The sequence below is a fragment of the Dufourea novaeangliae genome, unplaced genomic scaffold (assembly GCF_001272555.1).
Source record: "Dufourea novaeangliae isolate 0120121106 unplaced genomic scaffold, ASM127255v1 scaffold92, whole genome shotgun sequence".
In the NCBI taxonomy this organism is placed as follows: domain Eukaryota; kingdom Metazoa; phylum Arthropoda; class Insecta; order Hymenoptera; family Halictidae; genus Dufourea; species Dufourea novaeangliae.
The window spans coordinates 37,881-56,702 of NW_015373967.1; the positions used below are offsets into that span (position 1 = coordinate 37,881).

Genomic DNA, 18,822 nt, shown 5'->3' on the forward strand with positions numbered 1-18,822 from the left:
TTTTACCATTGGAAAAAAAAATTCTACTTAATACAGTCTGACTTCTGGGGCCCGGATATATTCGAGTAGTCCCAGATGATCACGAGCGATTATATTACATAAACGCTATAACATCCTGGATATTCGAGGTACGCAGCAACGATTTAAAGTACGCGATCCCATCAAACGCGTTAGTAACGAACGAAAGAGTCGAGCCTTCGGTCCCCTTGGAAACGCAACACTCTCGCGTACGAGTTCGTCTGCGGCTCGTCAGCCAACTGACGCGTTTTCGAGCGTTCCGCTGGTGGGCCAGCGTTGAAACCTGACGCTACCAAACGGGACGATTGCACCTGATACGCGGGATCGTCTAGATTCGCAACTACGTCGTCGTCCTCGTCGCCGTAACGAACGATCGCGGCGGCCTCAGTCTCCTCGTTCGGATAGGAACTCGGCGAGAGACGATGGAGTTGTTGCGCGAAAGGTTCCTGGGTCTGCAGGCTCTTTGGTATTCTATAGTCGATCGCTTGGACCACCTGGACCGTCTGATCGTCACGACGAAGGATTGGTCGATAGGTTGTCGGACGTCGGTGCGGCTGTTTTGCGGGCAACGCGTTCGCGAGCGAGGAAGGAGACGGCGTTGACGACGAGGACGACGGCGACGATGACGCAGTAGACGGCTCGTACAGGTTCGCCAGACCGAGAGTCTGTCCCTGCCCTCCGCGATGCACGTTCTGCAACACAAGGACAGAGACAGGGGTGTTATGCCGTGGGCCCTTTCGGTAGCGAGCAAAAATTTCACGGATGTGTAAGATCTATTCTATCGATCGAATTGCCGCGTTCGGATGCACCGTTTACTTTGAATCACCAAGGACATCTTTCGCCTCGGGGAGATTTACAGGAGGAAATCTCCAGATTGGGGATATTTACGTAGAACTATATTTACGTGGATCTACTGGAAGGTATCTCCAGATTCGCGATATTTACGTGGAAAATCCGTGAAACGACGCGTGAACGGGTTGTCGTCCGAACGAACGACTTTCCGTCGACGTTTAAATATTGACGGGAACAAACTTCCACGCGAAACAACGCCGTAAGTCTACGTTCGGTGGTCCCTACCAGAGAGAGGTACGTCGTTTGTGTCCCTACAGGGTGTCCCAAATGATGGGACATGCCGCAATATACATATTCCTCGTACACGTACGAACCGAAAAGTCTTTTACCGTTCTGTAATCTGTGAGATCGCTTCAAATTACGAAACGGTAAAAGAATTTTCGGCACGTATTTGAACGAGGAATATGTATATTGCAGCATGTCCCATCATTTTGCGACACCCTTATAAACAACGAGCTACTGGTGTTTCTGTATTGTTCTGTAGAATTTCCCTTGTAAGATTTACCGACGACCAGGAGGAATTCGGTAACTGGGACACTGTAGGTTTATCGTATTGGAAGAAAGCGACAGCGAGCAAGACGAAAAGAAACGCAAAGTCCGTCTCGCGAGATGTCGACGGAATATGAAACTACTACGACTGGCGGTGGAATGTTCGTTCTGGGGAGAGTTTATGGGACGTGACAGACGCGGGAGCATCGGGAGAGTCTTCGAGGCTAAAGACGATGTAAATCGATCGGGGGAAACGGGTATAGAAGCCTGTACGAATCCTTTTCCTTCTGTCAGCTCGAACGTGATCGGCATGGAGACTCGCGTTCTTGTAGAAAATCGTAATATCTAGGCGGGTACATGACGCTATAGCCTACACGGTGCAGATACTTCGAGACTGCGATACGATTCGATAGATAACGTGTAAAAATTGTGCTTCCCTCAAAATGAAACGAAACCGGTAAGGTGTCGCGCGCGAGCTGGATAGTGGCAAGATTGATAGAATTCTACCTGGCGATCACTTGAAGCGTTCAAAAGTCGCACGTCCAGAGGGGGCACAATCACCGAAATGCATACACAAACTGATCGACATGTAGCAATGCTCGCGACGCTCTCGGACACTTCGAACGACCTCTTAACACTAGAACTACCAACGTCGAATGTATACTAAATTAGATAATTAAAATGTGCCATAAATTAAGAGTCAACATAAAAATTCCTAGAAAAGTACCTTTACGATCACAATTATTGTGAAGCAAGAAGTTTGAAATCCGTTATTAGGACGAGTTTGGTGGTTCTAGTGTTAAGATAAAAACCGCATAACCTGAAACCAGAGAAGGGCAAATTCATTGTCTGGATACTAATCGATTGAACGTGGAAATTTCGATTTTTATAATAAAATAATACTTTTCGAATTAGGAGACACTTGACGAACAATTACTTTTAATCTGATAAACTAGTTTAAAAGTCAGGAGCGAAGTTCTCCTATTTTTCATTATGTACATATATTATTCGAATAAAAATTTGCCCACCTCTGCTTAAAACCTCGATATACACTCCTGCTCATAAGTATTAGGACACTTATCTAGTATGTACCGAATGTTACAAGTCATTACGAAATTGCTGAAAGTCTGAAATAAATATTGTTCAGGGGATATTAAAACTCGATGGACAATCCACGTGTCGTATCACTGTATCCACATTGATACACAAGTGGATACGCACCTTGAAATACATACATATATCATTTTTACGAAACATCACATTTTCCATATACAGATCAAGTGTCTTAATACTTGTGAGCGGTAGTAGTGTATACATACGTATGTCGTGGAGACGTCACCGTGCGAAAGTTTTTGAACGTTCGAGTTGTGGTGCGTTGTCGTTTCTCCTCGCAGCCAGCCTGAGAGACTACAGGAAGGCGTTCCAGCTTACCTGCGGCGAAACTCCGAGCATCTTCAGGGACGGAGGCACGTTAAGGTTCTGTGGGATTTGTACATGGCCGAAGTCGACAGCGAACGCCTCGCACCAGACACCGAAGTGACCGATCTGATGAACGGTCAGATCCCCCGGCAACGTGAGCACGATTGCTTTACGATCGTAACGTCGTAATGGCACGATCTTCCCGTTCTCGTCCGGCACGCGGATTCCTTGCGGCGACGGCGACGGTCCGACGCCCACCCAGAATTTCGCGTCTATGGAACATTATCTGTTATATACCGTATCAAAGTGTTTCAATTGGATTGTCGAAGGTAAGAATTGGTCCATAGATCGTTGACCCTTGGGGGATTTATGATAAAGATTGTTCCTAGAGGATCGTGGTTACGTGGAAAGGAAAGGATAGCCTTTTGGGTAAGAGGACAGTGATGGTGGATCCTGCAACGCATTTCTGGGTCTCGTGGAATTTCACATGGAAAATCAAAGGGACTCTGTTGAAATATTTCTGTGGGGGATGAAGAATGCGTGTCAGTCGAACGAAGAAGGCGAGAACTCACCCGGCGCTTCGCCGTCGTAACTGAAGCCGGGTATCAAGAGGGTCTGAGCGTCGACGACCACGATCGGCTCGGAACTGACCCCGTGTATACCGCTCAGAGCCGCGAGTTTCTGCGGTTTCGGATAGTCGAATCCTCGCGGTATTCTGACGTCACCGAAGTTCACCTGAAACACACAGATATGGTGCTGGACTTTCGATAGTTTTATCGGCTCAGAAGGTTCTCTGATAGGCGAATCGAATCCAGATTCGCGGAAACGTTGTCCGCGTGGCCGCGCTGACAACCCGAGGCGATTACTTTCTATCGTACGCGGACGACGACGACAACGACAACCGCGACACGTGAAAGTTGTACGACAGGATGTATGTATACCGGTTTTTTTGTACCCGTTGCAAAATGGAATCGACGTGGGCTAACCGAAGGTCACGAGCATGGATAGCTACGAGTATATACATATGTACGTTTACTCACGGCGAATTCGTAGCACCAGACCGACAACCATTTCACGTTGTTCAGGGTCTTGCCGTCCGGCAACGTGAGCGTGATGTCCTTCCTACGGTATCGTCTCAACGTCTCCGTTCTGTAGGAAACGTAAAATATTTGTAGCCGCCAGGCTCTTTGTCACGTTTGTTTAATATTAGATGGTACCGAATAAGTATCAAGTCATCCCATCGGTAATGCGAATTTTCTGTGAGAATTTGTGGAACGGAAAGATTGGTATTGAAAAGTAGGTATAGAAGATGGCGAAATGTTGTAGAAAATGATGAAGTATATACATGTACAAGTAGAAGATTAATAGTTTTAATTACGGTTTTGTACTTCACTTTCTATAAACATCAATGAAAATTCGCATTATTTATGGGATGACCTGATAATAATCACGACGATACGCAAATACAAATTGCATCGAAAGTATATGAAGACAGTGAGTCACTGCATTTCTAGACTTTCGAACATTTCTATTTAATAATTCTCTCTCCCTCTAACGAGAATAACAGAACAAGTTTTAAGCAAAGAAGTTGATAACGACACGAGGCGTAAAGAATGGTCCCACTCACGATCCACGCTCGTCCCGTAGCCTGATTCCATTACCGTTCGGGCTCTTCGACGTGCCCACGTAGAAATAGGCGGCTGAAAAGACGACAAAATTATAATCACCGATGCCGGTTGATTCGCCAGGGATTATCCACATTATTCTACATCGTTCAGAGAGATCAGCACGGTCGATCGTCCGGTTCTATCATTGTCATTCGTGTACGCGCCACGACTTCGATTTTATCGAGCGCGGCGTGCATGTGGAAAGTGAGAGTAACGAACGGAGAGTCGAAAGGGAGAAGTAGGAGAACCTTTTACGGTCGCCAGCCTGGTTCTCGACTTTAACGCTCCGATTCGATTTCTCCGGTTCGGTTTACAAACGTAAGGATAATACTTTTCGAAGAGAATAGTGGAAGCGAAAAACTTGATGATCTGGATGAAAACAACTCGTTTCAATCGACAGATATTTTCTGTCCTTCCTCTGCACTAGGAGATGATTCTCCAGGCTGGTAACAAGGTGAATGATATTTAATTAAATGACAGAAATATCTGTTCATTGACACGATTTATATCCACCTAGAATGCTTATTCGTTCCACAGTGCGGACGATTCGAACCTGTAAGTTACCACGAAATCGTAATCGATAGGAACGAGACCGGTAAGGTTTCCGGTGAAACGTGACGATCGGTTCTTCACGAAGGAACAAGAAGACCGTGAAACGTCTTAGGTCGTGGTTCCTGATCGACGTCGAGGCATAATCGGTCGATTTTGTCGCGGGAATCGGACGATCGACGCACATCGATTGCGCTACGAGAACACGGGAAAGTTTCGGGCGGATTGGGTACCGCTTCTTGGTTACGAACTTGGCGCCTCGCCATCGTACGTGAAGTCCTTGATGAACAGTGTTCGCCCGTCCACCGCGTAAACTTCACCGCTGACACCGTGATGAAGTTCCGACAGCTTGCCGATATGCTTCCCGTAATAAGCCTCGCTGCATACCTCTGTAAACATACACGGGATATCGTGATTGATTGTTACATGATTAATTGGACGTGGGAAAGAAGAAATCGTTAGGTTAAACGCGAGTGTCCGATAGTTGCAATCGCATCTTTGAGTAGATAGAGGAAGATTGTCAAATTTTGACCATCGTTCAGGTTGGTCCACTATTTTAACTTGTCATGTGTAAGCAATTCGCGTCGTATGTTAGACAATCCTTGTATGTTGTCATTAAAATAAAAAAAGGAAACACGTTTTTTTTCTAGGGAATATAACTAACTAGATTCTTCTCGAATGTTTGGTAAAAGGAATAGGGGGTTACTACGTTCACCAGTTGACAAACGATCGTCGACAACGTTCACCGCATAATTAAGCAACGGATACACGCGTGCGACTCCGGCAACGAAGATCGAGAACCGGTCGTATGCATAACTAAATCGTCCATCCAGGATCGCGCGGGCCAGTTAGAATAATATATTCCGTCGGATGCGGGTTACCGATCCCCATCCTACCGCGATCGATGGTTAACGGTAGTCGATGGACGCCTCATCGACTAAGCGCGCCTTCGAAGATCGATTCCGCCTGGATCGTTACGAATCCGCGTACACGGTATGCAAAATCGACTTCTCCTGAATGCCTGAATCCAGGACCTGGGTGATCGGTGTCACCGGGAGAACCGATCAGTGGAAACGAACGATCTTCTTCGGTGTTTCGATCGTCGACGACTATTCTCTCTCTTTCTTTGGTACATCGAGTCTTTCCTCTTTGGCAGCGATCCGGTCAGAGTCGGCCAGGAGGAAATCGGGGGCCTTATAAATATGGATCAGACACACACACACACACACACGCGTACATACATACATATATACAGGCTGTCTGCGCGAACTGTCCACAATCCGTTATTTCCGAAACTATTTGAAATACGTGGAAACTGTTCACATAAAATTGAATGGCACGAGAGCGCTAATTAACTGACTATGACGAATTGTTAACGAAAAATCTCCATAGCCCGTTAATTGGCCCCTTCGTGCCATTCAATTCTATGTAAATCGTTTTTTCGTATTTCAACTAGTTTAGGAAATAACGGACTGTAGACTGTTCACGCGTACACCCTGCACAGAGAAACACACGTCAAGGCCAATCCTTCGGCGTAGGATCGTGGATAGATGCTAACGAATCCAGAGGGAAACCGGTCGAGAATCGGTCCCTCTGTGTGCATCTAACCCCCTTTGATCGAGAGCGGCTACGCGTACCGTTACAACTCTCACAGGCGGACAGGATATCGTCCATCCGACGAGATTGACGCGTGCACAGGCATAAATCGTTGGATCACGACGTTCGGTCGGTTTTCCACGTAAAGTCAGGGTAGAACCATCGCCGTTAATGCCTTGTGGGTCCCAGACCTTGCGGTGTAGCGGTCCCCGTTCGAGAATCGGGAAAAAATCACCCCTCCCCCCTGAGAAAATTAGATATATGTCCTATGAGAGAAACTGACACGAGAGCAACGACGCGTCATCGGTTTCGTCGGTGCCGTTAACTGTCGCTTGTAATCGGCGATGTAACGCCGCGTGTGTACACACGGGAGAGAGATTGTCGCGCGTACAACGCTATTTTTTCCACGTTGCTGTGACGCGTGGTATTTGATAATTGGAGAAAAAATACGTTGTTACAGATGGAACTTAGAACTTGACGGATGAATCTTACATTCTGGTGTACACTGCCTGGCATAAGTATAAAACCAGCCTAATATTTTCAATCCTTATGTATTGTGGTTAAAACAAAAAACAGACCAGTTGTTTTTCTAGGGAATATAATCAATAGGGGAATAAGTTTTTCTCGCGAAACCACGAACCCCATTAAGATTTTGCCACACGTCCTAGACAAATGATTCGTGGTATCGGAACAATCGTGTGTGCTTTTTACATATCTACACGCGAAACACGATAAACGCGAGAGGGGGAAACAAGGGGGTAGCTGAAAGCCGCGCAGCGGAATGCTCGATCGATCAAGCGGGGCTGGGCTGATTGGACGTAGGCAGCGACGACGACGCACGGTCGGGTTCTCCAAAGAGAATCCACGCAATTCTCGTTACGCGTGTTTACACCGGCAGATTGGCCCGCTCGATCAATGACAAGACTCCGCGGTACCGTGTGATTATACGTTCCTCGGGCCACTTAATGATCAATCCCGCCGTTTCTTTCAGACTGTAAAGCAGCGATGGGCAACCGAGTCCGCTCGGGCATGTTGCCCGCACGGGCAAGTGGCAAGCAACCGCAGGCTCCTGTGGAGGCGATGCGAGGCAGGAAACGTCACGACATATTTCCCATCCCTTCCGCACATTTTATTCTAAACTAGAGTATCACTCGCATAGATTAATAATCATTTATGTTTCTTTCAAACAAAAATAAAAGCAACCTAATCGTGTGTCGGCCACGCGAAAATATTGCCTTTATATTAAGTAGTATTATGTACAAGTAGTATTTAAGGCAATTGTTATTAAATTTATACAAATACCAATATAAGTTGTACATTTTCTTACGATTTTTCAATAAAAAAACACGATATCTGTGCTTCATAAATTGCAATGTAAGTTGTACATTTTCTTACGATTTTTCAATAAAAAAACACGATATCTGTGCTTCATAAATTGCGCACGTTCATGAACTGCATTTCGGGCCGAGCTTCCAGTATGGAACCCCTCAGATCCTACGAAAAACAGGGCAGAACGAAATCCAGCCACGAATCTAGACTCCTGGTTCAGAGTTGGGCACAATTTTATTCGAACAACACATAGTGAAAAACAGCTGTGCCTAAAGGTGTAATCCTGAGCTTTAAACGGTCGCTAAGATTAAATAATTGTTTGCCGAATATAGATTTACTAAAGTAGTATTAATTTATTACGAAAATTACAATTTCCACGTTTAAACGTTTCAAAATGTCGAGGTAGTTTTTTAAATCTCTTATCTTTATGCGAAACTTTTTATCTGGATAATGAATTTGGGCATTTGTGTCCTGGTCGAAGAAACATCTTTTTAATTTCCATATTTCACAAGGTCTCTTGTCGCAATCTGGTCTCCAGACTCATTCGTTGCCTAGATATTTGTTTTGTTTTTTCCACGATTTGGAGAATCTTCACGGTCCATCGCGTTTTGAATGTTTCGGCAACGAGCCTCGATTCCGCGTTTTCCATACAACATAGGGCCTGGAGGGTCGATTAAATTGACGGGCCACACGGTTTCCGCGCGATGATGGATCCACCCGCCGCGAATCTGGGCCATCGGCCGTCCATAGACCTCGGCGTATCAATCGCTAATGAGAAGCCGAACCGTCAAAGCACCGCTCTCCGCGCTCGCTGCTGGGGAAGCTTCAAGAGGATGCATTACGTCGTTCCGGCCGCGAGCCATTAGTACGTAATTACCGTCGCGGTAACGACAGTGCAGCGAACGTGATTAAATCGTTACCGAGCGTGTGGGCTCTGGATACGTCGAAACCGCGGGAACGGCGGGAGGAGAGAAGAAAAATCTGGGCGAGGACGACCAGACCGCGGAATCGAGAGAGGAAATTTTCGTTAAACGCGACGGACCTAGCGGGACCGTGTTATACATGCCAGGATGTTTCCGAATACATGGAATGAAGTGATTCTTAAACGATTTTTTTTTCTTGTGATGTTTCGTTTTAGAGATAATCGAATTTGGTAAACTGTCGGATATAAGGCATGCGATTGAGTAGGACTTGGTTAGGGCTGTCTGTTCTTTACAGTCTGTTTCTACTTACTGCTGCTGGCCGAAAGTATGGAATCAGGGGTCTGATAATTAGAGAAACATTATAATAATATTCTACAAAGTTTTGATAAAATAACTTTAAAAAATTAAGTAAACTTGTATTACAGTGCAATAGTGAAAAAGTCACTAAGAAAGAATTGTTTACAATCTCGAAGATATTCATTTTTCTACCCATGTTTATCAGGATTCTTTTTCATCGTTTCGAGAGTACTCTCTCTACCTTAGAAGTTATGAACCCTTTTTTTAAAATCACCCTCTATATCGCGGATCTAACAGCGACAAATGGTTGAAAATTTAGGTCAACGACAGGTTTGCCTGTGACAGCGAAAGAGTTGTGACGGGGATACAGAGAGATACATATCGGACCTTTGACATTTTCATACGAAAGAGAAAGCAGAAGGCGGACAAGCGTAATTGTCAGACCGTGCATGATACAACTCTCCGGGGCTAATGTCGCAACGATTGTGTATTCTCCGGCGGATTCGCCGCGATAACGGAGAAACCAGCTGCCTAAGAATCGCGATCTAACCGCGATGTAATCCGCGCGAGCGCGAACGCGTTCGGGAACAAACGATCTTCCCACGTTTCTCGATTCATGAAAAATCATTTTCATTCGACCAAAGCAGGTGAAATCACAATCCTGTTACGTTATGGATTCTAGTGTTGGATGGCCGACTTCATGACTCACTAAAGGCTCTAACAATAAATGAGTAAATTCCAGACGATCGAAGGAGTATCCGACCTGAAATCGAATATTTCGTTCCTTCCAAGGATCTGTGAATCAGCCACGAAGACGTTTCTTGTGAACATTTTATTGTTCCCCCTCTGTTCAGCCTGTGGACCCACGATTAATTATTTACGTGTACATATTCATACGCGGCGGAGCCAGTCGTGCGCGACGCGATATCAGGAGAACGGGATAAAAATAAACGCGATCGGTTAGGTTATTCACGTGGGTACGGTGATCGAATGTGGAAACGTATTCCCTCCCTCCTTGTTCGTTACACAACTCGAAGCAACACAAGTATTATCTATCCTTTCGATACCTGTGTTCTCCACGCGGAAATCACTGGTCCAGGCCACTAATAAATCGATCGTCTCTTCTTCGACAATTCAAAGTGTTTGTTACGGTTTAACACGTTTACGACGGGATGCACCACGGGTGGTACAGACACAACTGATGGAACAAAGTGTAGATAATAGACTCGCCCCACGGCGAGTAAAACAAAACACGGCCTCGAGTTACGGTTTAACACGTTTACGACGGGATGCACCACGGGTGGTACAGACACGACTGATGGAACAAAGTGTAGATAATAGACTCGCCCCACGGCGAGTAAAACAAAACACGGCCTCGTCGTGAACGTGTTAACCTTCAACAACCCATTATGGGTATAATATATTAATAAGTCAATTTGAAAATGTGTTCGTCAGAAACACGGTGCGGCTGTTTAAGAGTTGACGAGAAAAAAGAAACCGTGCAAAGAATTCTCTTCCACGGAATCGAATCACGATCACGCGATATCCATATGTATGTTTTTTTTTTTTCTTTCCTCTCCTCGGTATCGTCGCGAATCTCTCTTTCTTCCATCCGCGCGGCATCGGAGAAAAAGCGTGTAACGCGAAAGTTCGCGGTGGCAGGCGGCTCTCTGCGCGGAAACAGACCGGCAAATCGAGACACGCCGACGTCGAACGAATAGTATGAACAATTAGCGCACGCGCGAGATCGTTAGGTAATTGGACCTTATCTCGAATCGTTTTCACATCGTCGATCCTTTTTCCGAGTTCCTCGGTGATCATTTTGAAACATGGTCTGTCGATTATCGAGCTCTCCTACCTCGCAATGCAACCAGAACTTCGAGATCTCCCATTTGCAGCCCCCAGAACAGGCGCGCGCGCGCACTAATCACGGGCACACGACTAGAGAACGATGTTCCAGGTGAGAATAGCTCTCACCTTCGTCGGTTTACAGTGTTTACACACGGCCAAGTGATCGCTGAGCCCAGAGAAGAACAGCCGATATTTCTAGGGAACAGAGCTGTCAAGGTTCGCGAATAAAACGGGTCGACGGGGTGTCTAAAAGTCCGCGATACACACGCGCATCCCCTCGTAAATACACTTCTCCGGTGAATGTTACTTCACTTGAGAAACATCAACAATAATGCATCACGGTTGGACAGAAACAACTGGTACCATTCTTTGGACTCTTTTTCTTGGCTAAAAAATGGATTTTCAATGTCGAGAATCATCGGTGATATTTTAACCACGTTACCGATTAAAAACGAGTCCTCTATCCAATCGTTCAAACTTCGCGGAAAGAGTACACGACAGCACTGTTCCGCTCTGGTTCGCCTCAGCGAATCAGTGTCTCGTAAAAAAAAAAAAGAAAAAAAAGGGCATAAAAGAATGGCACTTATTACATTTACTGTGTTCGCGTGTCAGGTGGGAAAAAGACTCACGTGTTGTCAATAGAAAGAAGACGATTGCCCCGACTAGACCAACGGCGGTGATCCGCGCCGAGGACGATGTGGATGATCGTGTCGTCATGGCGTCTTCGTGGTTACTGCCGTCGAAAGTGGCGGTCGTGGATCCAGGTAGCTTTGTCGATCCCACTACGATCACCACCGGCTCGCCTTGCCTCACCTCGGTCTCTCTTTCTCTTCACCCCTCTCTCTACTTCCCTTCCCCCTCTCAACTTTTTCTACTTGGAGTTCCGTTGATCCGCCGTCATTTCGCGTCCTCTGTCTGTCCCTTTCGCCGTATGTATGTACAAACTTATCTGTTTGTTCTCCACATGTGTGACCCTCGTACCGACTCCCTTCGATACGAAGGGCAGGTACAATGATTCACACGTTACACGATTCAAGTTATGATAAGGAGAATGTATGAATAGAAAATGCATTGAAGTTTTACCACCTTAATTGTTATCTCAGAAATCTACGAACGAATGTGTAAGTCACTCTCCGTGGAAACAGTACGGAGCTAAAACGACATGTTTGTTAGCCAGGAAGTATAGAGAAGATAATAAGGTCGAACTGTCGGAGGAATGGGTCCCGTTGGCAGTTTGCATTGTGAGCAGGATCCCAAGTTGGTTAAACCGAGCGAGAGCCGGTATGCAAACGTTTGATACGAGAGGCTACCAACCCTACCCCTCCACCCTGTAGAAAAGAAGTGGCTTTTCTTCTCGTTCACGGTCCCCTGTAAACACTGTCGGACCGCTCCAAAGAAGTTCATGACTCGCGGGAAAACTTCGTTTTCCCCACGGATAACTCCGTTCGACCACGTTGCTGGCGGCGGGGAGGGAAAAACTTTCTACGGAGGATCGTTGGATGGCACGTGGGGATCCGCGAGCGAGGAATTTTAATTCCCCGCGGTGATATCGCGCGACTACGATGGGTCGCGAATTAAAATTCCATCGGACAAACTCGCTGCGGGTCGATTGAAATTTCACCCGAACACGGTTAGACAATATACAGAAATGGACCTTCCTACTCCTCTTGTTGCGACGACGAAGAAGGAAGACCGCGAGTGGAGGAGAATGCGTAGCCCAGGATCCCACGATGGGACCTGGAGCAGAGTGTTGTGTCGCAGGTGCGATTCCAAGATACACCAAGAAACGATTACACGCGTCACTTGGTCATTGTCTTTGGTAACAATGGCTGGTTCACGTTTGTTTAGGCTCCCCTCTAGAGAACAGAAGGGGCATAGGGGGGATAGGAGCAGCAGCCGAGATAATAGGTTGCACGTGCCGTCCGACAGGATCTTTCTTCCTCGTCATAAGAGCGGTGCTTTCGACGGCCTGTGATTAAATTTAATCTCGCCTTGCATTCTAGCGAGTAACAATTACGGGATAATTATGCGAACGGAGTCGCGGCGTCGGCGTCGATCTCGCGCTAAGGAAAGAACGTTATTACGGAATTACCGTTTCGGCGACGCTATTACGGAAACAACTCGGGTACTTTCTTCCTACCTTGTAACCATTTATGTTTTGTACTTTTTTTTTTATTGCAAACAGGGCCGAATTCGTTCAATGTCGCCGTGGTAACCGAAGACTATTTGCCAGGTGAGAGAAATAGGCGAATGAATCGTCTGCAGAACATGGATTTACAAGTATATCTTCGAAAAAAAAAAAAAAAAAAAAAAAAAAAAAAAAAAAAAAAAAAAATATAACCGTTTTGCGTGAAACGAGACCAGGCACAACAGCCGGGACGCCCGTTGTCATTATAGAAAGCTACGTTTCTATAAACTGGACTACGGGCGCGTTGAATCGCGAGGATTTCGTGGGCATCGACTTTGCTCTTCATTCTTTCATGGCTGGACTGGTATGCGGGCCGGCGGCCACACTGTGTTCCAACAGAAACCAAGAGGTTTCTGCTCAACCTAGAAACCGCCTTCTGCGGCTGGTAGGCCTGCTGTCAGCGCCGACTCGAAGAGAGAGGGAACCTCTCGCGGTTGGTAATTAGAGCCGATTCTTACTCACGCACGAGATCTTGCCTAGCGATTTTGCCTTTAATCCGCGTTCATTTTATTTTCCATTCTCGTCTATTCTCGTCGAATCCCCGGATCGCTCAAAGGTGAATTCATATCTTGTGCAATAGCTCGTATATAATAATCAACCGTTCACCTCAAGATACTCTTTGCTCCTCTCATCTTTCCTTCTTTAAAACCAATGACACCGAATCGTTCGAAACTCTAAACCATTCGATTCCACGTCCTTTGTACTATATTCACGAATCCTCTGATTCACCTTCGTACGAGACATCGCTACATACTATTTTATAGTTATACTTCATGGTTCGACGAAAAATTGTTTGTTCTTGTCCCGCGTCTTCTCGACACTCGTGTTTACCTACAATTCCTCCTGGATCTCGTTTCATTTCGATAACCCTTTCGTTGACGTCGGCACGCTTTTCCGAGCGAACAAAGCAAATCGAGGATATCTACCACGAGCGAGACGCGATGCGCGCGAGCGTTGAAAGTGAAATCAGTATTGCGGAAAGAAGGTTGTGCAGAACGTATAATTGAAGACGTCGAGTAAGGGTTACGTTGATCGTTTCACGGTTGCGTCCAAGACACGACAGAAGAAAAGAGACGGATGGATCCCTCTCTCGATTCCGTTTCTCCGTGAACGCAGCACGGTATATACGTGCATACGTATACGTATACAGTCAGAACTGTAAACCTGGCCATTTTTCCCGGACGTTCCTCTCCCCCCGGCAAATAATTGAAGCCCTCGTCGACGACGTGTTTTCAGGGGCGAGAGACCGTAAGCATTCGACGGCCTCGGTGGCAAAAGGACGGATAATTACGGCAACAGCAATTACCAAGGCTTCTCGGCCGTGTTTCACTTGCACTTGGCCATGCTTATTACCGGAAGTTAATGAGTCCGGCGGCCGATGAGTTAACGAGAGAAAATTGTTTTGACGAGAGCGCTCTACGCCATCCCCCTACCCCTCTCCAGGTCCTGTGGAATTGATTTTCTAATTCAACAATTGCACATCGCGAACGAGGAAACCAGGGACGAAAACGGTACGAAAATGGGACCGCGTTACAGCGGTAGATTTCTATGATACTTGACGTATACATATACGTGGTATGGCCGAATAGTACGTAAACAGGAACACCATGTAAATCCTTATGAAAAAATAAGGAGAACATGTACAATAAGAATTTGTCATTCTCGGCTTAGTTCACTCGAGGAAATCGACTCTAGGCGTACGATTGAATAGGAGACTTGATTGGCGTGTCTGGTCATTGCATTCTGTTTCTACTTACTACCGCGACGAATGCACACGAATCTCGGATTAAGTTTCAAGTTGGATTTTTTCGAAAACCAAGTCGAGAATGACAAAATTTTATTCTATATTTTTCTCTTATATTTTCGTAAGTAATCGCACGGTGCTATCTTCACTTTCCATCGGTCCATTCTATACGATGGAGGGCGATTGACTGTCCGCGGAGTCATTAAGGGAAGATAATTGAATTGTTAGCTGTGAATTTCACGCGGGGACTGCCAAGCCGGAGAAAGGAAAGAGAGGATCGTTCCATTCTTTGCAAAAGCAACAATCACAACCGGTCCTCTGCTTCTCCTTCTTGCACAACGTCCCACGTCCCAGTGTTCACGCCGCGTGATACGCAATCGTGTCTCTTGTTGATCGCTAATGTTATTACGGATTCACGACAGCGGGGGGCCGGGACACATAACTGCGAAAGTGGCTGGGAAGTAACTACCTACTGGATCCCCCTCCCCCGTGAACGAACACTTTCTCCGCCAGAGACGCGTGTCGACGAGGGATCTCTGTCTTGGATTCTTCGTCCTCGGAATGGAAATGTTTTAACTGTCGGAGTGGAATCTACCTTGTCTCCCATGGTTGAAATTTCGCCGAGCACCGATATCAGGTATACCGGCCTCGTTTGTTTCATCGTTTTCTTTCGAGTCGACGAGTTTGGGAGCACTCGTGGAAAGTATCCATTCCCGCGCATTGACGGTAGCGGTAATTTTTCAAGGACCGTAGTGAAAAAGGCTGTACGTAGCCAGACACGCTATATTTAGTTTTTTTAGTCGTAAATCGTCGAAAGTGTGTTTTAATTTAGGTATTATACACTGCGTGGCATAACAATAAAACCACCCTAAGATTTTCAATCTTGATGTATCCTGGTGAAAATAAAAACGAATTTTTTTTAGAGAGTATAATTTGTCCTTGTTTCAGGCTCTCGACATAGCAAAGTTATCCAGCGAACTGGACGGTTCCGTCGAGTCATTTCGCGGAGATTGCGAGACCGCTTTGGTACCGGAAGCACGGTCGATGATCGACAATCTGGCTTTGCTCGCGCGTCCGATCTCGAGAGTTTCCCCCATCAGGTTGATCGAAAACTTTCGATCGCCTATCCATATCAAACTGTCCTACTTTTGCTCTCTTCATCTTGGCCCGCCCAGAAGGACTTCCCATTTCAGGCTCGGAATTGTTTTTATTATACCGGGCAGGATTGACGACAGAAGAATTCGCGGTCGTGCGACGAAACCGCGGACGTTCACCCCCGGGGATTTATCTTCCCCCCCGTCCATATGAGTCAGGCGTGCCAGTCCTGTTGCATAAAAGACGCTTGAGTATGCATAGAATCAGCCGGACGGAACGATAACACGGCGAAGCGGCGAATTAATGGGAAAGATTATTTATGGATTGCGATATCCTCGTGTGCATCTCTTCGAGGTCTGAATTACGAGGATCTCGCAGGAAAGTTACCGTGGACGCGCCTTCCTGACACCGATTTCCCTTGGAAAAATCTATGAATTATAATTCTTCTACCGTGAATCGCCTGAGAAAAACGCGCACGCGTCAAGCACCTGGGATCTGTACGATCGCGTTCGATCATCGCGTGGTTGACGTAAATCTTTGCCCTGGCGCAGATTATCGTCTGGGATTTATCTGGATGACAAGCTGGACACCAAATTAGTACAAAGATAGTAAAGATCACCGTTTAACCCTTTGACCGCGAAAAGCGTATATACAGAGTGTCCCGTTTAAATCGACCCACTCGAATATTACTCGAGTTTTAGGTAAAGCGCGCTTCAATCAAACAGTTAATCGTAACGTGTGACGAATCGATCGTGGGATCATTTTTCAGCCGGATACCATGGGGACCTCGTCGCGGGAACGGAACAAAGCATCACCGTGGCAGAGCACCAGTCGTTAAGGAGTTGCGTCGGCTGCAACGCGTGCAATTTCAGGCGAAACAGAGTGGAAAACGTTGAGCGGGTCGCGCGAGCGAGCGAGCGCGCGTCGCACGTTGCGTTGCAAAAACGACTCGTTCGTTACGTAACGAAGAGTCGGTGGTTCTCTTGGCGCAACGACGAGATGCCACGTTAGACACGGGGGATTACGAGGGTCCACGGGCGCACAGTTGATCGAATCTCTTCTACAACCGACGGGAATTATTTTTCTTTTTAAATTCAGTGATCTTCCAACAATCGATTCGTCGGTAAGTCATGACAACTCCACGACGTGGAAGTTGTCCAAGCTCTTCTTTCGCGATTCGTGCCGAATATTTGCATAAACCTTTCCAAAGATTCGAGGTATGGTTGCGGAAGAGTACCAAGCGTGAAGATTCTGGATGGCGCCGGATGTGCCAACGCGTCGCACAAGTTTTTCCGAATTGCAACCGACCGATCCACCGTAAATTTTCGACGATGAGTCCTTCGTCGGCGAGATCGAGCGGGGTTTTCTTGGAAAATAACTGCTAACGACTCTTATAGAGAAAGAGAGTGGTGGAAGACACCAACCAGGTATTCCAGTGGCCGCTGATATTTAATACTTTCACTCGAACTCCTTGACCCGCGCACAATTGCACGTGGACTCGCGTGTACACACAGGTAGCGCAGCAGCCGGCTGAACGCAGTCCCAAACCGACACGTCTCATGTCGCACCGATGGAATCGCATGCACGTGTTGCGTACAGGAAACACGCACGGCTACCAATTAATACGAACGACTTCCAGGTTTTCGTTGAGGCGGACGGGGACTGTCTTGTAACAGACCAACATTAACGTTCTTTTTTTACAAGGCTTTCTCAAGTCAGGGAAATTTCACTCTGTTAACAAATGTATTAGTCGTATAATTATGAATGTCAATAAATTCTGTGACTTCTTTAGTTCCCAAGCCCCTTTTAGGTATAGAATATACTACGTATTGTTACCTACAATTGACTAATTCTAACTGGATTGTATATTAAAGGATTTTATATTCGTATATGAATTAGTAAATAAATAAAAAATGGGTCCCCAGGTCACGAAGTGGATCCATTCTTTCAAGAAAGATTCGCGATAATGTAACGCAGCTGGATCGGTTCCGTTTGCTCGAGTGTGACCGTGACAAAACACGTTTTACAGCGCCGTCGCGCCGTTCGTGTAACTCATTTTATGATTTGCCGCGTTTCTGCCACGGCTGGCGTAATTGCGCGCGTAAAACGTTCCCGCGAGCCTGTGAAAGAAAGAAACAGATGGTTCCTCGCGGTGCATCTCCCAGACTCAAAGGTGCACGTCGTGGTCCGGATAGTACAAACCAGGATTCCGTAGTGTGCAATTTCACGGCAATAACGGCCGAAAAATTACAATCATCCGATTGAATTTACCGTTTCTCTACACTTCTTTCCTCGACGATTCAGCGTGGTCGTACCTGCTTCGGGAGACAACAAGATGTCAAGACGAGGACGTTCTGCTCGTGATTTTTCGACGCTCGGTGTGTCATTATCGCGCCCTCCTTCCTATAAGCTAATAAAAAAACGTTCTGAACATTCAACGAGATATCATCAAGCGCCCCATAAGCCGTTTTTGTTATTATTATTATTGCACGGACAAAAGATAACTACCTTTGGAGAACAAGGAGGGGCTCCTTTAATCAACCGCTATTCGGATCAACGAGACACGGAAATTTCAACGGTTACAATTCAATCACCAGTCGGTTCAACGGAGATCGGGGAGGAAATCACGGTTAATACGAGACAGAACCGTTACGGTTTTGTTATAAAATCGTTTCTCGTCGAGAACAGGAAACGACCGGCAATTCCGCGGGATGTATGTATTATACGTATTGGTAGCGCGTGTGTCCTGGTTCCACGAACACGTAAAATCTCTTCTTTTTCTTACTTTAAATCTCTTCGTTCGCA

The 18,822-nt window shown here is 46.3% G+C and overlaps 1 protein-coding gene across 1 annotated transcript in view; it reads right to left on the reverse strand.

Annotated features, from left to right (window-relative positions):
• Positions 1–18,822, reverse strand: part of LOC107186775 (protein Skeletor, isoforms B/C-like) — a 158,591-nt gene that overhangs the window by 8,482 nt on the left and 131,287 nt on the right. Inside the window, exons 3-7 of the mRNA XM_015574712.1 lie at positions 5,246–5,383; positions 4,406–4,478; positions 3,819–3,927; positions 3,351–3,513; positions 2,791–3,050 (exon numbers count right to left, since the gene is read on the reverse strand). Of these exons, the coding sequence (XP_015430198.1) occupies positions 2,791–3,050; positions 3,351–3,513; positions 3,819–3,927; positions 4,406–4,478; positions 5,246–5,383 (743 nt within the window). The remainder of the gene's footprint in view (positions 1–2,790; positions 3,051–3,350; positions 3,514–3,818; positions 3,928–4,405; positions 4,479–5,245; positions 5,384–18,822) is intronic.